This window comes from Mustela nivalis (genome assembly GCF_964662115.1).
Source record: "Mustela nivalis genome assembly, chromosome: 9".
Classification (NCBI taxonomy): domain Eukaryota; kingdom Metazoa; phylum Chordata; class Mammalia; order Carnivora; family Mustelidae; genus Mustela; species Mustela nivalis.
The window spans coordinates 44,938,809-44,961,421 of NC_139028.1; the positions used below are offsets into that span (position 1 = coordinate 44,938,809).

General features: G+C 46.3%; 2 protein-coding genes across 9 annotated transcripts in view; one reads left to right on the forward strand and one right to left on the reverse strand.

Moving 5' to 3' along the window:
* The window catches only part of LOC309841200 (uncharacterized protein), a 61,362-nt gene that overhangs the window by 29,989 nt on the left and 8,760 nt on the right, over positions 1-22,613 (forward strand). Inside the window, exon 3 of the mRNA XM_082684131.1 lies at positions 15,215-15,379. Within this exon, the coding sequence (XP_082540257.1) occupies positions 15,215-15,379 (165 nt within the window). The remainder of the gene's footprint in view (positions 1-15,214; positions 15,380-22,613) is intronic.
* Positions 8,316-12,253, reverse strand: IZUMO1R (IZUMO1 receptor, JUNO). Of its 8 annotated transcripts, none has more exons than XM_082682705.1 (6): positions 11,949-12,253; positions 11,493-11,587; positions 10,643-10,808; positions 9,776-9,964; positions 9,435-9,665; positions 8,316-9,263 (listed from the first exon to the last, which is right to left on the reverse strand). In XM_082682705.1, exons 1-6 carry the CDS (start codon positions 12,006-12,008, stop codon positions 8,931-8,933), a joined length of 1,074 nt encoding a protein of 357 aa, XP_082538831.1. In that variant the 5' UTR covers positions 12,009-12,253; the 3' UTR covers positions 8,316-8,930. The 8 variants fall into 8 exon arrangements, with proteins under 8 accessions (XP_082538831.1, XP_082538832.1, XP_082538833.1 ...); XM_082682706.1 differs by having other exon boundaries at positions 8,316-9,286; positions 11,949-12,250; XM_082682707.1 differs by having other exon boundaries at positions 8,316-9,286; positions 9,435-9,567; positions 11,949-12,238.

The following is a 22,613-nucleotide window of genomic DNA, read 5'->3' on the forward strand; positions in this document are numbered from 1 at the left end:
TGAAGCGTCTGCCTTCTGCTCAGGTCATGATCCCAGGGTCCCATCCGGTTCCTTGCTCAGCAGGGAGTCTGCTTTCCCTCTGCCTGATATGCCCCCTGCTTGTGCGCTCTCGCTCTCTCTCATAAATAAATAAATAAATAAAATCTTTAAAAAAAAAAAAAAAGAAGGACTAAGATGATATGAGGAAGTATATATTGGGTAATTGCAGAAGGCTTCTCCGAAGATGTGATATTTGAACTAATACCCAATTATGAGAAAGGTCTAGGTATTCAAAGATATGGGGCAAAAACATCAGAGGAATAGGAAACAGCAAGTGCAATTTTTCTGAGGCAGGAAGGAGTTTAATCTATTTGAAGACCTGAAGGAAGGAAACCCATGCGACTAGAGAACACGCAGTAAGCAGGAGAGAAAGTCTTAGGAGCTGAGGTCAGAGAAGCAGGCAGTGGGAGATCCATGGGACCTGTAAGGTCCAAGTAAGGAGTTTAGATTTTATCCTACATGAATTACTTATACAAATCATTTGCACATATTTCAATTGGAGTAGTCATATTTTAAATGGATTTTTAAAAAAGATTTATTTACTTGAGATAGAGAGAGTGCATGAGTGGGGGAGGGGCAGAGGGAGAGGATTTCAAGCAGACTCTGTGATGAGTGTGGGGCTCAATCTCATGACCCTGACATCACAGCCTGAGCTGAAATCAGGAGTCAGTTGGCTTAACCCCTCAGCCACCCAGGCATCCCATATTGATTCTTAAAAACTCTTACATTAAAAATATTAACATCTATGTATATGTGTGTGGGTTGTAGATATTTCCCTCTTTTTTCATTTGTCTTTTACCTTTGTTTATGATGTTTTTAAAAATACCTTTCCCTTTCCTTTCTATTGTGCCTTTTAAAAATAATAGTAACTATTAATCCTTTACTTTGTAGCTCTTGGCTTGAGAAATTTCTTCTCACCAAAATTATGAAAATATTCACCCCAATTTCCATCTCACTCATTACTTTTACACACCATCAATTTGTCAGTTACTTTTAAAAATTAAGTCATGTGCAAGACAAATATTTCCACCCCCACCTCTGAATCTCCCTGGAGGGACCAAGGCTAGGAAATGGGTCAAGAACTGGGTGATGTTCTACCTCTTACTTAATAATGAAAACATAGAAACCTATATTATTAATGTCTTGGTATGGCTATTTTGATGCTCTTGGAGGGCAAGAAAACTCCCATGTTTGGCTTATGTCCATGAAGGATAAACTCTAAACCTAGCCATTGATGAGAAATGGGCTCTTCCTCATTGTTCCCATCTACAATCTGGTTTGTTGGAGCTCTCTGCTAAGATGCCAGGATCCGCTGCTAGGAAAACGACTCCTTCCTTCCAAAGCTCACTTTTGATTAGAAGTAATGAGAGCCTGTTAAATTCTAGATTTTTCCTCTGTGAAGCAGGAATCAAAGGACCTGAGACCAGCAGCTTCACAGTCAGAGGCTGTTCTGGGATCAGGACTATAACCCCTGTCTCTGCAGATACATGCAGAGCTTGGAAAAGGCCAGGATGAATTTAAAGTTTTTGATTTTTCATTGCTCGCACTAACTCTTAGCCACTCTATTCATAAAATGTCCTGACCCTGAAATAATCCTGTTTCAGTTTTTTGAATCTCACCCTTGGGTAGATATTAATCCCCTGGAAAATTTACACTAACCATATGGCTAAAACAGACAAACTGCCTGGGCTGTGAATTTCAAAAACTGGTTACGAGGAGCAGCTGCCCAGGCTTAATGTTTTGGCCAGAACGCTCCCTCTAGGCCCGTAGTCCGGATATCTAAACTCCTAGCAGACAGTAAAATCTTAACGTAATTAGTCAGTGGTTTATATTTGAAGTATTTTAATTTGAAATAACCTTTTCATATTCTTTTCTCTTCTCCTTGTCCCACCTCCTCACCAAGGTCAATCTTTGTGTTTACGCCATGGATAGCCCACACTCCCTTAAACTCATTCGCTCAACTCTTCAGCTGTCTTTTAACTTTACCTCCAATAACACTTTTATCCTACAAACCTCATTTATCCTACAAACATGCCCCTCATTCCTCAAAATGTTTCCTAAGCTTCCTCCTCCTTTAAAATCTCTCTCTCATCCAGATTAGCCACCTTCCCCAATCCTCTCGTGTCCCATATATCCTTCCTTCAAAACAATGGTCTCATTTGTATTTATTTATTTATTTATTATTGTTTACTCATATTTTTAAAAAAGATTTTATTTATTTATTTGACAGACAGAGATCACAAGTAGGCAGAGAGGCAGGCAGAGAGAGAGAAGGGGAAGCAGGGTCCCTGTTGAGTACAGAGCCCAATGCTGAAGGCAGAGGTTTTAACCCACTGAGCCACCCAGGCGCCCCTACTCATATTTTTAATGTATTCCTCATTACTATCTAAGTTCCCTGAGGACGGGAATCAGGTTTGCCTAACTCACTATTTTATCTGTGAAAATAATGAAGACCAACCAGATGAGAACAAGCAAAGACTAATTTGCAAGGGTGTTAGTCACCATCACTTGAATTTTGGCAGAGACTCAAAGGCAGGCAGAAGAGTGGAAGAAGGATTAGGGTATGCACTGATTTGATGCTGTTAACATGGGGAAGCTTAGGTGACTAAGCAGAAATGAGCTATTGCATGAGATTGGTTATGGATGCATATTTGGCTTTCTCCAATTGGTCCTAAGTTGGAAACAGGGGCCAAAAATAGAGAAGTTGTCAGTAATTAATCAAGTCCTGGCCATTGGGGGCTAATGATTAGAGGGTTTTTTTTGTTTTGTTTTGTTTTGTTTGGCTTCCTGAACTGGATATTACGGATTGTAGTTTGACTTCTTGGACTGGTTCCCACAAGCAGTAGCTGAATTCTGGGGCTGATTTTTACAGGTTATGGGGCAGAGTCCTATTTTTTATATACAGTCTAGTCATTGTTCATTGTATACTCTGTCCCTCAAGCCCCAGGACCAACACAGTGTCTAGCATAGAGTAATAACTCAATAGTTTTTGTAAATTAACATATGGATGGCAAGTCAGGATTTGATGTTATCCCTCTGAGATACAGAGGGATACTTTTCATTTCTCTTCTACCCCTAGCTTCTGCTTTCCTGCATCTTGACTTGCTTCATTTCCCCTGTCCTCTCCAAACTGTAAGTTAGGGATTTTCCACAAGCTTTTTGTTTTCCTCTGTACATTTTTCTTAGAAAACATGTCTACTTCACAGCTTCAAATAACACTTCCAGAGAAGTGATTCCATAATTCTTATCCCTAGCTCTGACCTCTCTTAATGTACCCCAAGCCAATTGTTTGATAAACAGCTCTATGCTGACATCTGACCAGCATCTCTAAGCCTACGGTCAGCCTCTCATTTCTGGGAAATCCTCTGTCTTCTTTCAGGTTTTTCTTTTTGGTTCATTTGGTTCATACTAAAAGTGGTTTCTGGTTCTGTGGGAGGGTAAATCTGAGGATGGATGTAAGCAGAACAGAAGGAAAGATGGACAATGAAATCAAGTGATTGGTTTTGTTGGCAGGAATATTGCCCCTTTGGGATATAAGAAGACACTGGACACTCAACTGTCTCAAGGCTTAGAGCTAGGGAATATGATCTGGTGTGAAAGACATCTGCTTTGGACACCAGAATAATCTCCAAATCTGTGTGTTCCATCCCCCTCCCCATACAAAACCCATGGGACAACAGGAAATATCTAAAGGAAGTAGTCATTATTTTGGAGGGGGTCAGTGGGGATGGGGTGGGGGGAAATGAGTGGGCAGGGACATGGTGGAGGAGGAATGGAAGGGGCGACTTCTCAGCATTCCATTTTCTGGTAGCAGACGCTGGTCTGGGAACAAGATCCCAGTGCATGCATGTCAGGCCACCATGACTTTCCCACTTTGATATGAAGACTTACTGAGGAAACTTACTCAAAAAAGAATCTTTTTTTTTTTTTTAAAGATTTTATTTATTTATTTGACAGAGATCGTAAGTAGGCAGAGAGGCAGGCAGAGAGAGAGAGGAGGAAGCAGGCTCTCTGCTGAGCAGAGAGCCCGATGCGGGGCTCGATCCTAGGACCCTGGGATCATGACCTGAGCCGAAGGCAGCGGCTTAACCACTGAGCCACCCAGGCGCCCCTCAAAAAAGAATCTTAAAACAAGGGAAGCATACATGTTTTCGTTTTTCACCTGCTACCCAGAGCTTCCCAGCGTTCTCTGAGAAAGGACTTGAACAGGGTTTGATGGTCCCATAGTGGAAAAGTCAATGGGTTGCATCCAGTGGAAGGAATGCCCTCTACTCAAGACCTGCCTGGTACAATCTAGGCTAGGGAAAACAACTCTTACTAATGGGAGCATCAGAATTGAGTTATCCAAGCTGTTGCTTCCTTTGTGATCATTCTCTCTTCCCCACATTTCATCTTCTATGTATTTAGTGGCACTGTGTATACAAGGATGTCCAAATTTCCTAAAATCTTCCTAATAGTTTCTGAGTCTGCCACATTCTGGCTTACAGTCTCTCCTGTAGTCTAACTTAATGCCTCCTAGAGCTTTACTCACAATGAAGTTCCTACCACTGCATTTCTTATGTCATTCCCCTCCTGCACATTTCATCCTATACATTGACCTCAACCTCTTTGTCTCCAGTTTGGCCCCCTTGTAATCTTTTCTTTATACGATGAGATCTTTTTTTAAACCTGCAGTTTCTGCTTACAGAAGATAGAGTGAATTACTGGGATCTCACCAAAATATTATTTCTCAGTGTTCCTTTATGAAAGAGTATGAAGGAAATCACCAATGAATAAGAGATTTCAATAAATATTTAGAAGATAGCATATGGAAGCCCACCAAAGGGAACAGGGTGTCCACAAGAAGTGGAAGAGGCAGCTTCAGTGAAGGAGGAGCTCATCTTCCGGGCAGAACCTCTGAGAGGCTCTGGGTTCAGCATTGGCAGGCATGAGGGGCAGAGAGAGGAAGTCTATACATGATCACCCCCATGTCTTCTACCCAAATCTGGAGCTCGGGTAACCCAATTTTAACCCCCAGATGGGGTCTTCTCCAAAAAGTCAAATCCTAGATAGTGCTGAAGCTTCGTGTATGGTGAAATTTATGGTGTGGCATCCCAAGGAGAGCCATCTTTATTCCAGTATTTGAGGGGTCCGCTGTCCATATAGCTCCCGCCAACTCTGTCTTGCAAGACTGCACATACAAGTGGAAGATGGCTGGGTGTATATAAAAGTAGTTTTAATCAATTTTCTGCAGTAATCAACCCAGAAAGCCAACTGCTATCTAAATCAGATTTACGGGAGCCTGGAGCACTATTTTAACCACGAGCCCAGGAAGCCAAACAATCACCCCTTTAGCAATTGGTCCCAAACAGTCAGGACTTGATTGAGTGACAGCTTCCCTAACTTTTGTCCTTGCTTCCAACTGAGGATCAATCAGAGAAAGCCAAGTACACATTTCTAACCAATCACATAGGATGCCCCTCTTCTAGTTAGCCTGCCTATGGCTTCCCCATGCCAACAGCCTCAGATAGGGCATATCTGAAGCTTTAAAACCTTCTCTATCTACTTTTGAGTCTCTGTCAAAACCCAAGTGATGGTGGCTGACTTCCATGTTACAGTAAGCTCTGACCTAATAGCCTTTGCTTATTCTCATTTACTTCCACACTCAGGAGCTGTCCTCTAGCCAACAAGCCTTCCCCCCTATACCCAGAACTCCCCATCAGCTTTGCTAGTAGGAGAAAGATCCTCAGACACTACCCTAGAAAACTTATACCAGCTAGAAAAAAACCAAAACAGCTCATCATTCTTGGATGTGGATACGCAACCAAGGTCACCAGACGCAGAGAAAACTAGCGGCACACGGGGGATGATGAAGATAAAGAGAACAGATTGCCCTTGGAGGAAATAGGTCATTCAGACACTAGAAGAAAAGACTTAAAAAAATTCTAATTAGATCCTCAATGGGATTTGAGAATAAATAACAGCCATAAAACCAAAACAGCAGGTTGTGAAGACCAAGGGAATTAAAAAAAAAAATCGCCTGGAAATTAAAAATGGATTGCCAAAATTAGAGAGATCAGAAGATTAAGAAAGTAACAGAATAGAGAGCGAAAAGGTGATCTGTGTGGCAGAAAAGATAAGCCACCTTTTGTAACTTTTTTAAAAATTTATTTTTTTAAACGATTTTATTTATTTATTTGACAGAGATCACAAGCAGGCAGAGAGGCAGGCAGAGAGAGAGGGAGAAGCAGGCCCCCTGGGGAGCAGTGAGCCTGATGTGGGGCTCAATCCCAGGACCTGAGCCGAAGGCAGAGCCTTTAACCCACTGAGCCACTCAGGCACCCCTTGTAACTTTTTCATAGCTAAATCCAGAAGTGGTTCGAAGCGGGTAGCCCTGGAGCTAAGGGGCTGACTGGCTGGGGCTCTGTTGTTCTGTGTTAGGGGGGTTTTGACCTACAAGTTATAGCCATATGTATGGATCTCTCTGCTTGAAACAAATCACTCAACTGCAAATCTAACAATTCTATTCCACTACTGAAAAACATCACTCCTCTAACCACAGACAGGGAGAAAACTTGGTTTCTTTCCTGACCATGGCCGGCCATAAGCCTGTCCTCTCTCCCAACATTTGCCCCAGTCCCACTTGCCAGGGTGTTCTGTGGAAGCCTCATGAGCTGGGATTGTGGGGTCAGACCTACCTGATTTCAAATCCACATATCTGACTTAACTTGAAAGGCAGGTGTAAGGGTGACTCTCAAGGCTTTTGGAAGGATCAGCTAATGCATGTTAGGAGCTTAGCAGAGCCGCAGGCACGGAGTAAATGATCAATAAACAGTAGCAGTCACTAGGGCTCCCAGAACTGGTCTTGTTTGGGCTATCTCAGTGTTAACCTTACTTTGATTAATTTTATATTTTTATCTAAAAATACTTTAAAAAAAGTCATTTAACTCTCAGCTTTAGAACCACACGCATATCCTCAGACACTTCATTCAAGTCCTTAATTCTTTTTTTTTAGTAAAGTGATAGTTTATTAAGTGAAGATAGAGAAAAGCCAAGTCCTTAATTCTTAAGAAATTTTACCTATATGTATTTTTGAAGCCACAATTTCTTGATTCACTTAAGAGTAGGTAAAGTTCCTGTTTCAGATCACCAGGGCCTTAGGGACTGGCTGGTTTTTGATTAGCCTTTTTTTGTTGTTGGTTCTGTGCTTAATGAAAGGATCTCTCTTCAGTGGGCTCAGGCATCACCCCCTTTGTGAGGATCCCCAGCCCAGTCCCTGTTCTCTCAGGCTTCCAGCAAAGTGCTTTGTGTCCCCTGCTAGTGCCAGTCTCCTACTCCAGACTCTGAGCACCTCACTTAGGAGGACTGTCCTCACTGGTTTGAGAGCCCGAGTGCCCGAGCTGTGTCTGTTCAGGAAGGAGCACATTCAGGGGGAGGCTGGAGGGTTGGAGATAGACTTTAATGACGAGCAAGTCTTACTGGTGTCTGGTGAGAATGAGTGTCAGAAAAGCCAACTACCTCGGGGGCGGACATATTAGAAACCCTCTTTGTCAATGGCAAGGTTATAGGGAAGGGGCCATCTATGCTGAGAAGCTGCTGGGCTTCTGGTTCTGGAACATTCCGGGTGGGTGGATTGGCTCCCACGCCACTTACAGAAGGGGCGTGAAGGCTGTCCCAGTGCCTCTTCTCTGGTTCAGTTCTGACTTCTGTCTTGTTCTTTATGGTGTGGCACTGCCTGAGAAGCACAGACTGTAGCCCAACAAACAGTGGCATTGGCTTTTCCCTTTTTCTTTTTGTAAGTTAAGAAATCATGAAGTCCAACTCCATCACGCCTCTTGGTGGGGGGGGGGGGGGAGCCACCCAAAAGTCCCTTTTGGACTTGCCAAAAGTCCTATAGAAAGCAGTAAAACTGGAATAGAGCCCTGGCTTCCAGAATTCCTGAGCTGTGTGTTGTGAATCTGGGGTTAAAAGAGTAGGAAATGGCAGCTGGGATGCTCCCTCAGTTAAGCGTCCACCTTCGGCTTTGGTTAGGATCCCAGAGTCCTAGGATCCAGCCGCCGGAAGTTTGCTTCTCCTCCCCCACCCCCTCCAATCAAGTGCTCTCTCACCGCTTGACCTCTCAAATAAAATCTGGGAAAAAAAAAAAGAAAAAAGAAGAAGAAGAAAAAAGAAGAAGGAGAAGAAGGAAGAAGGAGAAGAAGAAAGAAGAAGGAGAAGAAGAAAGAAGAAGAAGAAGGAAGAAGAAGAAGAAGAAGAAAAAGAAGAAAGAAGAAAGAAGAAAGAAGAAAGAAGAAGAAAGAAGAAAGAAGAAGGAAGAAGGAAATGCCTCAAGCATTGAGGGGACTTAATCCTGTATCCAAGATAAAACCAGTGGTCTGGGTGGTCCTTACCCTAGCTTTGCGTCTTCTGTATGGCACAGGGCTTATGGGGGCTGGGGGGAGTGGGTGTGGAAAGTCTTCCCCCCAGGAGGAGTTCTGAGGAGGGAAGGAGAGGACCTGGCACACGTGAAGAAGCTAATTGTTAGGAGTTAGGTCGCAGCCAACTCTGAGACGTCAGTGCAGCAGGCGGACTGGCTCCCCGACAGTAGGGCTAGGACTGAGTGGGTCACACGGAGGGGGAAGGTCAAGTACAGTTTTATTGGAGGCCCCCTGGTGGGACAGGAGGCCAGGGAGGGTGGTGACGGCCAGCTCTGTCCTGGCAGAAGGTGGGCACACCCTGGACGAGAAGGGCCTGGAGCCCCACACTGGAGTCCGCAGAGGCCCGGTCAAGGCAAAGGGAGAAGGCCACGTAGGCGCTTCCGGCCTCTGCTGCTTTCTAGGCAGTGGAAGACAGAACAAGAGCAGAGTGGGATGGTGGGGGGCGGGGGCGGCTAGAACTGAATGTTCGGTGCTCGGGCACCCGCTTCTGAAGCCTCAGTGTCTCCGGCCCCCAGCCTGTGCTGCTCTATTTACAGGAAGGACCCAAGAGAGGAGGAATGTGGGTGGGAGAAGAAGGGGCTCTGGGGATAGGAACGCCGGGAGCAGAGAGAAGGCCAGGAGCTTGCAGGGGTGGTCCCGGGACGGGGCTGTGCTGGCAAAGAGGCGGACCACGGCCACATTGGGGTTGCCCTGAGCAGGCTCAAACCACTTCTGCAGGCACTGCCCGCTGTTCCGGTGCTCAGGGCTCGCCTTGAAGGAGTGACTCCAAATCTTCTCACACAGGTCAACCGGGGTGGGGAAGTAATGGGGGAAAGGGTGGCAGAAGGCCTGTGCAGGGCAGAGGTTCTTGCCTGTGGCGGGATGGAGGCACACCCTTAGCTCCCCCTCCCCTCCCCATCCCCCCCATTCTTCACCCCTGGGGAGCAGAGGGGGCTTGCGCTTGCCCTGCGGGGGCGGGGGGGGGGGGGGGTGTGGCGCTGCTGAGCAAGCGACACTTACCCTCAGTCCGGTCCCAGCCATGCCAGTCGGCTTTGCAAGTGTAAGACGTGCGGCAGTCTTCCCACCACTGCTCACAGTCCTCTCGGCACAGGGGCACCTCCAGAATTCGCTCGCCTGGCCCGCCCGAGTCCAGCTGGATACAGGCATGGCAGGTGACAAGAATGCTAGTAGCATGGCCTGAGGAAGCTGCCTCTCCAGCTTTTGTCCCAACCCGGCCTCTGACTGCGCTGCCTGTAGGGGGACAGCACGGCCTGCGCTGCTAGCAGTGTGGGGCTCAGGTCCTCAGTAACAGCACACTGCGTGGACCTGCCTCCTGCCTGCCCCTGCCCCAGCCTCCTGACCTTCTGGATCCAAGGCCCCAGGTTTGGGGAGCACTGGTATAAGCAGATGGCCTGGAGGAAGTGCTTCTCGCAGTCTGGCAGCATCACCCCACAGTGGTGCAAGCTGAAGTTGTAGAGCAAGGGCATGTCTAGGTGGGTGTTCAGGCTGGTGTCTACCCTGCAGCACGCATTGCCTCGCCAGGGGTTGCACTGAAGGCCAAAGAAGAAGGAAAAGGCATGGGGGTTGGTAAGACATGGGAGAAGGAGGAGGGCCTGGGCAAAGGGGATGGCTTCAAGTCGGCAGCACCCATATAGAAGAAAAGTGGAAATTCACAGCCAAAGGGCCCCAGCACGCTGATCTCCATGGTGCAGGCTGCTGCAGTCCTCTAGAGACTGGACTTGCAGACGGTCACCTCCTGAGGGGCCGCTAAGGAGCCCCACGAACCCCCAGGGGGATGTGGAGCCCTGAGAAGAGCTCCCAGGGAAATGCCAGTTCCACAACTCCACCCTGCCCCCCATCAATTGCCTTTAGGGCTTGGGGAGGGGTTGCCGGAGTCCTAGGTCTTACCCTGCCTATTGGTAGGGAGGCTAGAGGAGGAGGACCTGGTTTGCATTTATGCCAAACCAGTGCTGAGCCTCCTGGATCACCACCTGGCCCTGTTCCCCAAGTGACCCAGAAGCTCAGAGATGGGAATTTTGAAGCACTCAACAGTTATGATCTCAAAAGGCCATAGTGTCCCTCCAGTGGCTCAGGCCCCAATACCAGCATAAGGAACCACATGAGATAGGGCTGTTGGTGGTTCAGAAACCATTGTGGCATTTACGTCCCTTCCCTGAGCTGCCAAAGCAACCCCCCTCCCACCCCCAGGCAACATCTGGCCTCTGTACCTCTTTGTAGAGCTGGTCTTCTGGGCCAGGCTCTCGCTTGTGGTGTTTGGTGTTCATGCAGACATTGAGCAGCTCGTCCCCAGCCCAGGTGGGTGGTGCAACTGTCCACAGCCCTAACAGGAGCAGCCACGACCGATCCATGGCCGATGGCAGACAGGAACCACACCTGCTTGGGTGAGAGATCAGACAGGCTATCCCAAGGAGTGAGGTTGAGTGTCAGGGCTCTCTCAAGTGACCATGACCCTCTGGCTGCTCTTAGAACCTCTATCGGCGGTGGCATCAAAAAATGTCAGGGCGGGTAGGACATACTTTAGCGTTTTGACACCCACTCCCAGTGATGTACGGACACCTAAAGGGAATCCCAGGAAGAGCCCAGGCCTAAGTCGAGGGAGGGTCAGTGTTGAATGGCTCCAGCCTGGGAACTTTTCCTGGCCCCTCCCTGTTGGAGGCAGACCTCTCCCCTCCACCCCCCAGCCCCCTGCCAAGACACAGGGGCTGGGAATTCAGAGCTTTGATCCCGGATGAGCAAATGCTCAGTAACCAGATTCTACAGGGCGCAGAGGGCATAGTGGGACCAGGTGGTGGGCCAGGTGCAGTGCTTATGGCATTGATGGCCAGCCCAGACTGCAGCCTCCCTGACGCATCCCTGCAGGGCTCCCTCCCCAAGCCACTGGTCCCCACCCATTCCCTCCAAAGGAGTCCTCCCCTTCACCCCCCTACCCCACCCACCCCTCTCCCCTGGGAGTGGTGGTTCTGCTTCCACTGGACCCAACCCAACTCCCACCCTCCTGAGCAGGAACTTTGGGGGTGGGGAGAAAAACCCAGCAGGAGCGTGCCCACTCAGCTGTGCCTGTCTTGCACATCCGAAGCCCGCTCCTCAGCACAGGAGCAAGGAGGCGGCTTCCCCTCTTGGGGTTTGCTGAGCTCTGTGTTTCCAGCTCTGATCTGGGTAGTAAGGCAAGGGAGGGGAACAACAGACTGAAAGAAGAAAGGCAGAAGAACACCCTGTGTCAAGTGCCCAGTGCCTTACCCATCCAGGGAGCCCCTGGCTCCCACAGTCCCCCAGCGCTCGCAGGAAGGCCACTGTGGCCCATCACAGTGAAACTGAAAACCCCTGGCCTCACCTGAGTTTTGAGCAGCCCACAGGCTGGGGATGGAGACCCCAGCCCCTCCCCCTCCCCAATCTGCCACTACCCCCACTCCAGTGTCAGGCACAGCTGTGACCATGCAGTATCTTTCAAGAAGCTGGTTTAACAGGGGAACAGAGGAAAGATGCTGCCTCTTCTCGTGTTTTCTGCATACTTACTTTCAAAGTGGGAGCTGCTCCCTCCTGCTTCCAGAGATGGGAGGCTGCCATCTTGCCCATTTATGGCCCCCTCCACACAGCCCAGGTGCAGACGCAGAGCTCCAGGTGGCGCCCCTTAAATGGCATCCATCTCCCGGAGCTCGGAGCTGGAGGCTTTCACTTTCTCAGAAAAGCAGAGACCCGGTAGTAGGAAGGCTCCTGGGCTCTGGTCAGCTACTGACTTTTGTTCTTGGCCCTGCTCCTGGCCAGCCGGATGGCCTGGAGAACGTGGCCAACTCTCTGTAAGTTTGCCTGTCTGTATAAAGGGCTGTTTCGTAATAGGGGTGGCTGGGAGAAAGAAATGAAGGAGAAAATTCACAGAAAGGACTCCACAGGACTCCACAGGACTCTGTGCCTGGCACAGAGTAAGTCTTTTGGCTTTAATTCTTTTCCTTTATCCTGAGAAGCCTTTGTCTCTGGGTCCCTGCCTTCTGCCCTCCTTCTGCCTGCAGCTCCACCTGGCCCTTTGTGGGCTCAGACACCTGGGATGGCACCACCCAGTGGCTTGAGTGACAGTGAGCGACCTTAGTCACCTTGCAGGCAACAGGGTTCCTGCTGGTGCCTGCATATAAAACAGGGCCTTGGAGACACAAGATTTTCAATGTGTGACCAAAGCCCAATCCAACAAAACCAAGAAAGCCCCCGCCCCGCTGCAAGCCCACTGAACGGCCTCCCTGAGCATGCAGAGATCCTTGTCCTGTGAAGTATTCTGCAGCGCCCTCGGCCGTATACGTGTTCACAAGAAAGTCCTCAACCAAGAGAGGCTGGCAGTCTCGAACAGGACTCTTGGGAGAGGCCCAAAGGTGATAGGAACTCTGGAAAAGGAGCCCCTCCCTTGTGCGTTTCCTAAAACAAGTCCCCTCTCCAAGGGACAAGCAGCCCAAGTGACTGAAGTGGTACCGGTAGCCAGGAAACTAAAACAATAAGAGCACTTTTATACTTGAAGCACACAGAGCCCACTCTGGGTTGCTCAACTACGAGGCTGATGTGGAGACGTGAGTCGGTCATCACTGCGGAAAATGGAGTTCTCCGTAGCGCCATGTGCCTAGCGCCACGAAGGACCCAGACACTGGGCTGGCACCTTCGCCACCGGTTCTGACTCACCCCTAGAAACGACCCCGAGCCTGAACGCCCTCTCTGATTTCACTGTGGGGAGCCCAAGGCTCAGGTGGGGGCAGGGGCAGAGCTTCATATCTGATGCACAAGGACCAGCTGAGTGGGTTCCCTTCAAGACTGAGAGGCAGATGCTCTTCCGTCCGGGTCTCCAGGGAGGTCTGTTTTTCAGAAAGTCAAATGCCACCGTCAGGTGGTGTTTCGGGAGGCCTGCGTCTAGCTTTATTTGCGAGTGGTGATGATCACTGGCCCAGCCTCTTGTGTCCTTTTTTTTTTTTTTTTTTAAGATTTATTTGAGAGAAAGAGAGATTGAGAGAATGAGTGGGAGGAGGGGCAGAGAGAGAAGTAGGCTCGCTCCCTTCTGAGCTAGGAGTCCCACGCAGAGCTCAATCCCAGGACCCTAAGATCCTGACCAAGGCAGACGCTTTACTGACTGAGCTACCCAGGTGCCCCAGCCTCCTTAAGTAAGAGTTCGGAGTCCCCCCTTTTAGGGTCTGATACCACACAGTCCCTGCATTTCTGTGGCATGGGTCTTTCTCCAAGGGCATCCCTGGGGGCAGGAAGAGCAGGCAGGCCTGCCCTGTTCAAGTCCTCACAAACACAAAGCTCCTAAGCCTCCCAAGGCTGTGGGCCTGACAGCAACAAGAATCCAGCAGTGAAGCCCAGAAGTAATTATGGGAATGGAAAACAGGTCCTCTGATAACCCTCCTTCACAGGGAGGGAAGAAGAGGGAGGGGCTTGCTGACAGTATCTAGGACAAGGCTGGTAGGAAATGAGCTGAAATGACACTCCTCACAGGTGCTGGGCTTGGGCCGTAGGGGGAGTGGGAGGTTTGGGGGGAGTGGGAGGGATTCCTCTCCCAGAACCATCAGGCCAACAGCTGCTCTAGCGAAGAGGCAGTTTGCAGGCCTGGAGGAAAACTCGTTTTTGTTTTATTGTGATTGAGTCGTCCCAAGAAATCTGTTTTGTAACTGAAAGCTGATAAATTAAAGCTGGCTGGGGTTGAAGAAGCCATTTGAAGCTGCTGACCTCAGACGCTTTCCTTCTGAGAAAACAAAACACTTGAACTGCAGCAGGCAGAGCTACAGCAGCTCGCTGGGAGAGGGCTGAGGGGAGGGGGAGGTGGGTGGGAGCAGCCCAGCCCCAGAGGGGAAGTATCCACTCTCCGACTCTCCCCGCTGACTCTCCCCTTTGCTCCTGAGGTGCTGTGGCCCACTGAGTTCCCCCACGAGTTCCAGAGCAGACTAAGAAGGCAAAGGATTTGTGTCAGGAATCTCCTGGTGGGGACCCGAGGTCAGAGGCCAGTTGAAGGGGACACTGATGACTCAGTTCTTCATGGGTGTTAGGAGTCCTCCTTTTCACCCCAAAATCTATTGGCCATCCTTGCTCAACTCTTAACTGGTTTGTGGCCTGGTTTGTTGTTTATCCCTAGCCTGCCTTCCTGCCACAGTCACCAAGTGTGACTGTGGTCCATCACCAAGTCCATCACCATGTCGTTGACGTAACTTCTGAAGTAGCTCTTGAATTTGAATTCTTCTCTCCCTTTCTCTCCCCAGTTTCCGGGGCCATGACTACCTTTCGCCTTAGTTACTGCAACCACCTCCTCACTGGCTCCTATTCCCCTTTCTAGAATGTTCTACAATCAGCCAGAATGATCTAAATTTCCCCGTATTTTATTATCAACATTTTCAAACATAAGAAAAGTTGAGAGAATTTTACAACAAACACCTGTATCCCCATCACTTTGATTTTACCATTACCCATTGTATTGTATTTTCATTGTCTCACATCCAGCCAGCCTTCCAGCCTTCTAGTTACCCACTTGGCTGCTTTTCCATCATGCACTTCCAAGTAAATCACAGATCTCAGTATGCTTCCTCTTAAGTAATTTGTGTATCATTATCATTAACCAAGTTCAATATTTGCCTCCATGTGTTTTTTAATAACCCCCTTCAGCTGGATCTTTTTAAAAGGTTAAAGGTGGTTAAGATACTCTCATGTTTAAAAAAAAGCCTTCCAGATTTAACATAAGTCCCGAATTCTCAACCCGTCCCAAGGACCCTGTTTCATCAGGTCCCTGTTTACTTTCTGTGCTATTCTCTTGTGCTTTACAGCTTTCAACAGGTCCTCCTCACACTGACATTGAGACCACCCTGTGCCGTCACTCTGCCGGGCCCTTCCCTCCAAGCTCACACTCCATGGCTGCTACCTCCTACGGATCCCTCAGCTCTGAGGATGGATGGCTTCTCAGGGGATGTGTGTGGCCCCCACCAGGATTGGTGAGTTGTTCTCTCATGCCGGCCCCTGTTGTGGATTTTACCATCCGTCATCGTGAATGCCTGCTTGCAGCTCCGGCCAGGCACCAAACACAGTGCCTGACCCAGAACAGCTAGTCAATACACATTTGTTGAGTAATCAGGCAGAAAATACCTGAGTAGAATACAACTGCGTTTCTCTTTTTTTCTGTAATCTTTATTTGAGAGAGACTGAGCATGTGCACACTTACACGCCCGCCCATCCGTGCCCACAAGCACATGGCAGGTTGCCGGGGGAGAGAATCTCCAGCATAGACTTCCCACTGAGTGCAGAGCCCGACCTGGGACTTAATCTCATGATCTTGAGATCACAACATGAGCTGAACCAAGAGCAGGATGCTTAACTGACTGAGCTACCCAGGTGCCCCTAAAACTGTATTTCTTAAACACATTCTTTTTTTTTTTTTTAAGATTTTATTTATTTATTTGACAGAGAAAGAGCACAAGTAGCAGAGAGGCAGGCAGAGAGGAAGGAGGCAGGCAGAGAGGAAGGAAGCAGGCTCCCTGCTGAGCAGAGAGCCGGATGTGGGGCTCGATCCCAGGACCCTGGATTCACGACCGGAGCTGAAGGCAGATGCTTAACTGACTGAGCCACCCAGGCGCCCCTCTTAAACATTTTTTAATCCACCTGCTTCTTTAGTATAACCTGACCTAGTCCCTCTCCTTACCCCTCCGCCTTCCTTCCTACCCTTTATTCCATCCCCACCTACGCTTCCTGCCTCGAGTTTAAAATTACCTCTCATTTTCTGTTCTTGTCCCCTCTCCTCACCCTCCTCCTCTCTGTCTCCCCTCCTTTTCCACTCCGCCTTCCTGCACCCTTCGATTTTCTCTCTCACTCTCAGACTCTCACATGGGATTGTCTTCAGTTTCTGGTGATTTCTGTGAATGCTGGAGCTTTTCATCACTTCCTTGAAGAGACCACTTTTTCGGTCTAGTCATAACAAAGGAAAGGAGTGTGAAGCCTGTCAGGTGTTGAAGAGAGTCCAAGTAGGAAGAGAGAGAGAGAAAAACATCAAGGTCCTACAGGAAAGAGATGAACTGAAAACCAGAGACAGGAGAAAGGCAGGTCACAAAGAACAAATGTCTTTAGTCTCTTCTTTTTCTTTTCAGGCTACTAGATTCTTCTCTCTTCAACACAGTTGCCCCGTTGCCAGTGTCTCATTGTGACATTCAAACCAGGCTGCTACTGGGTGTCTGGGAGACGGCGTTAATAAGTAACGGACGTTTGTGGGACATTTGACAATGTGCAGCTGAGATCAGTCCATTTTCTCTTTCAGTCCTCCCAACATCCCTCCCCCCAAATATCTCTTGACTCGGAGTTTTTCTCCAGCTACAAACCTGCCTCACTCTCCTTCCCAGACTTGCTTCTTAAAAGACCTGTGTGTGTTCGTTGTGGCTTCTGTGTGTCACCTGACATTCATTTACTGACCACTGCTATTCAGCTACGACCCTCTGTCCCATAGAATCCACACTTGCCAAATTCATTAACAACTTCCAAATTGCTCTACGCAGTGGAAAGGGTCATTCCATATTATACTTGACTGTACTTACTCTCACTGTGCATGATCTCCTATATGCAGATAACTTCTAAATCTCCCTCCAGTCCTGACCTATAGAATGGTCGGGGTGTGTGTGTGTGTGTGTGTGTGTGTCTGTATGTGTGTGTCGATCTATCTCTAATAGTATTTTACTTCGATTACCAACAGGCTCCTTACACTCAATATGACCCAGCTGTTCTTTGCTCCCCATTCAATCTGCTTTTCATGTTGCTTAATGGGACCCTATTCTTCTAGTCATCCAAGTCATGGCCCAGGAGTTGTCTTGGACTCTTTTCCCTCCCCAACTTTATACAGATACTTTCACATGACCTGCAGAATTCTTCATGGCCTGGCACTTAGTTACACCAGAAACTCCTCTACCTCCCACTCCTACCCTGACTCTATACACTTGCCAAATTGATCAACTTGTTTCTATCTGAATTGCCACTGCTCTGTATCTTCAAGCCTACATCTCCATCTGCCAGGGGGTGCCCTTTCCCTGCTTCTTCCCTCAAGTTCTCATCCTTGGGGACTCCACTCAAGCGTCATCCTCTCTAGGCAGGCTACTTTGCCCCTCCCTGGGTTTGGGTCCCTTCTGAGGACTCCCGTGGCTTTCTATTTTTTTTTTTTTTTTAGCCGTGCATTGATCACAAGGTTGTACAATTTTCTTCATATTTTCTTGCCTCCCCATGTAGATTCTGAGTTCCCTGACGGTGAGGACCTTATCTTCTGCTGAGGCTGCTAGCCCCTAGCACAGTTTATGCTGCATATACACACCTCTAAATGTTTGAATCAATGAGTGGTATGTGCTACATCCGACAATGCCCAGGGGCCTGCACCCATATGTAGAACCTGGTCTTTCTGAGCCATGGACAGTGCTCTTTCCTCATGGTCCAGTTCCCAGAACCCATTGCTTTTCTGTTCCATCCCACCTGCCTAGTATATTTAAAATGGAAAATTTGTTTGGAAAGGCCCAAACCTATCAGCAGGTCCTCTCAGAGGATATTTTACACTGGAACAAATTGACATAGTTATAATACATATGGTTTAGGGACCCCATCCAGGCATGGCTGTTTAGAACATAATTCTCAGCACCACTGTGTCTTCCCTCCCTCTCTTCCCCTCCCCAAGCCCCACCATCTATGGGGTGTGAGCCAATGCTAGCATTAACCTTAAAATTGTAACCACAATCCAATCCCACCTGTGAGAAGAAGAGACAGGGCCCTAAAGTCCCAGCTAATGTGAACTATCTTTAATATTCTGTGGTCACTTTTGTCCCAGGTCTTCACACATGCTGTCTCCTTTCACTTGGGACCTTGCCCCTACCCTCAACACTTGGTACTTCCCTTACCAGACACCTTTTTTTTTTTTAGATCTCAATTTGGAGTGGTCCACATTCAAGGAAGCCCATGTCTAAATTAAGTGTCCTTCCTGGTGTGGTCAAGCCCATGCGTGATCTCTACCATGATGCCACACTGTCCTGGAACTGCCTGCTGACTCACATGTTCTCTACTGGTCTAAAAGCTCCCAGACCAGTAGAGACTGTGTCTTTCTGTTTTACAGTTGTAACTGAGTGCCTGGACACAGTAGATCCTCAGTAGGTATTTGTTGAATTAACAAATAATTTTTTTGGTAAGAAGGATTCTCTCCTATGATTCATTTTTTTTTTACTAAGAAGCGTATCAGGACAAATTCTAGGAAACCTCATTATTTTTATGTGTGCTCAGAGGGATAAGAGTTAAGTGTATGTGGTGCAAAAGCTAGTGGATTTCTACCTTTTTTAAAAAAATTGTTTTTCTGTCCCTCATTCACCTTTCACTTACTTACTAATTAAAAAAATTGTTTTTCTGTCTGTCTTGCTTATTTGCTAAATGACCTGTGCTTGGACAGTCTCATCTTGCTAATCTACTTCCTACAGCTCTGATAACCATGAGGCTTGCCAAATGTTGTTAGTGAATTATTTCTCTCTTGGGCATGTTCACAATTTCAGGTTCAAAGAATGGAATAGGGTCAGTTGTATATTTATTTTCTTTGGTTTATGAAATACAATCTTTCTAGGTTTGTCTTCATCTTTATGTCTTGGTCTCGATCTTACATTGAAAATGCCTGATAAAATGCACAGATGGGTTGTAAGGTCCATAATGTGTTTCATTGTCTATAGAAAGAAAGTGGTAGAAAGCAAATCATTTTGAATTGGCAAATATTTGACTTCTTATGCCCTTGAGCCTACAGAAGAAAAGATGGAGATGGGGAAAATGAATTTTGCAAGAAACTGTGGGTAAATTGCCTTCTGGTAATGCAATGATTAAACCATTGCCATTTCTAGAAAAGTGAATTTTGTGATTCTTCCATGACCTCTTTTATAAACACTATAATATAATACAATGTGAAGCTCTTGTATGTATTATATTTACTTAACACTTAGTTCTCTGGAAAATGTTAATGGCTGTGAATATTCAATTACTTCAGTTTACAAAACTAGATTTTAATTTGCTAAGTGTCTGCTCACACTTAAGTTGATGATTCTGGTGTTTTGTTTTGTTTTTACCAAAGCCTTTGGAATGTTTGGTTGCTATGGATATTGGGGTTTAAGAGGAACCACTGAGTCATCTTAGTGTCCATAAAGACAAAGCACTGCACACATCCTCAGAAATGTGGAAATAGCTCTATCTTCTCTATTTCTCTGGCATGGTGGCTTCTTTGGTTTTGGAAGAAGTTTTCTGGACTTGCTACTGCAGTACAAATGGTCCCTTTGGGTAGAGTGAAGACACACAAACTACCACTGGTTATTCTGAGAGCTGTGGCCACCCCATTCCAGAAGGAAGGGGAAGTCAACTGAGGCTTCTCAAGGATTACTCTGTTCTAGGCCATGTGGCAAACTCCTGATAGACATCATCTCATTGCCTTATGTGCTAGTCAAAGGCAAAGGTGTGTCCAGTTCAATACTACATAGTTTGTATTGACTGACACAAATGATTGCTGAATGAATGAGCAATTAACCCTGCATAGGTATTATAAACCCATTTTACAGATGTCCTCAGATAGTTTATACAAGTTCTTTGATGTCTTATCTCCTTATCCTCTAACATAAGATGTATTAGTAGTAGTTAACTTTGTATCACAGTATTTACGTTATAGGATATCAAAGGAGAAGAGGGAATATCACTAAAGGATCTGAATCCTCTTCTGGGGGAATGGATTAGCATCTTCCTGGTTGTATATGGGATAATTGTATCTTGTGGAAGTATGATTGTATTGTCTTTACTCGGAGATTAAGTATGGTTTAAGGTCTGTACAGGTGCCACATTGACAAGAGTAGACTGTAATGGTCAGTTTCGTATGTCAGCTTGTTTAGGTTGGGATTCCCTGTTATTAGCTAGTACTAATCTAGATGTTGTTATGAGGGTGTTTTGTAGAACTTACTAAAGTCTGTGGTTAGTGGCAAGTAATAAATAAAGATCTGAGTCTAGGACTATCTAGCTTCAAAATCTGTGTTCTCCTGTGTTACATTAAATAGGAGAAAATGGTCTGTGAATTATTCCTTGCACTTAAATCATATAATAAAATCTGCAAAGTGTTGCATGTCTATTAAGGGCACTGGGCCAGGGATGTCATTCAGGCTATTACACAGCAACCCCAAATACCTTTACCCCACCTACCGTCATGGAGAACGTGGGGTCTAGAAAACCTCCGTATTATGTTTAACTCTTCCCTGTACCATTTCCCAATGTATGTTCCCTGAAGCTCCAGTCTCCCAAATGACAGATTCTTTCCATGAATCAAAAACTGGGGAGATGTTCATGCTATCACTTTCTCCTGAGGACTCAGTGTATGTGCATGATGTATTACAAATTTCAAGGAGTCCTCTGGTAAAGACATTTCTTGATCTCCTCTTAACCCAGCATTTCCAAATGTATTTGACCACAGTAGTCCCTGCATTTGTAACACCATCAACATCATGGTATGAGTGTTTTGCTGATCACACTTAGGGGAATCCTGGGCTGCTCTGTGGCACTAGGCATCAGTTTCACTGCAGCAACACTGGGAAGGGTTCTGGGAACATGTCAAGCTCCTGGTCCATGCATATTACTTAGTTGATATTTCACATTTATATTACATTTTTGCTAACAGCATGTCTGGGCTAATTTCTCTTCTGACAAGCCTCATTTTGCCCATAGACTATATATCAGATTCCAGTGAAAGATAATTCTTGCATATTTGCCAGAATAAGAGAATCTGTCAAGTCTTCTTTCATTTTTTTAAATCTTATGTGCCATTTTGATTTCCTCTCATTCCTTTTTTTTTTTTTGTATTTTTTAAGTTCTTTTTAGAAAATTATTTTTTTCCAAATTATTTTCTAAGTGATTATCCTGGGCATTACAATTAACATCTTAAAGTTCTAGCAAAGCCTTGATACCAACTTAACTTCAAGAGCACACAAAAAGTGTTGTTTTTGTCACAAATAACATCTTCCTACCTTGGGGCCTGTTCACAAAAATTTATAATTGTTTTATGCCTTCGTATTTTATTTTTATTTTATCTTTTATTTTAAAAAATATTTGAGAGAGAGCAAGAGTGAATGAGCACAAGCAGAGGTGTGGAGAGGCAGAGGGGGAAGCAGACTCCCTGCTGAGCAGCGAGCCTGACGTGGGGCTCAATCCCAGGACCCTGAGATCGCGACCTGAGCCAAAAGGAGCCACTTAACCAACTCTGCATTCTTATTTTAAATCCTATAGGAAAAGAAAGAAGAATTACAAACCAAAAAATGCAGTAATACTGGTTTTCATATTTGCTTATGTAGTTACCTCTAATGATGTTATTTCTTTATTATGGTTTCAAGTTACTGTCTGGTATTCTTTCATTTCATCCTAAAAGACTCCCTTAGTATACCCTAAGGCAAGCCAATTAGCAATAAAATCCCTCAATTTCACTTTCATTTTGGAGCATACTTTTCACAGGCATAGACTTATTGGTTGAGAGGGGTTTCTTTTCTTTTTCTGAGTACTTTAAAAAGGTCACCCCACTGTCCTCTGGCCTCCATTGTTTTTGTTAAGAAATCAGCTGCTGGTATACTGAGGATCCCTTGTACCTCACCAGTTGCTTCTCTGTTGCTGCTTTCAAGATTGTCTTTGTCTTTTGATAATTTGATTAAAATGTATCTCATTGTGGATGCCTTTGGATTTAGCTTACTGGAGTCCATTGAACTTTTTGGAGGTATAGATTCATGTCTCTCCTCTAATTAGGGACTTTGGGGACATTATTTCTTCAAATATTTTTTTCTGCTTCTTTCTCTCTTTCCTCTCCTTTCTGGGAGTCACATAATGTGTATGTTGGTACATTTGATGATGTCCTGCATGTCCCTTCAGCTCTGGTAATTTTTTTTCTTCTCTTCAGACTGGATAATTTTAATGGAGCTATCTCCAAGCTACTGATTCTTTTGCCTGGCAGATCTTCTGTTGAACCCCTCGAGTGAGTTTTTCATTTTAATTGTACTTTTCTGCTCCAGAATTTTTATTTGATTCCTTTTATTGTTAATTGATAGTCTCTATTTGTTGAAATAGCATTCCTCTGGTTTCCTTTAGTTCTTTGTGCATGTTTAAGATGGTTGTTTAAAGTCTGTCTGGTTAAGTCTAATGTCTGGGTTCCTTGGGGACAATTTC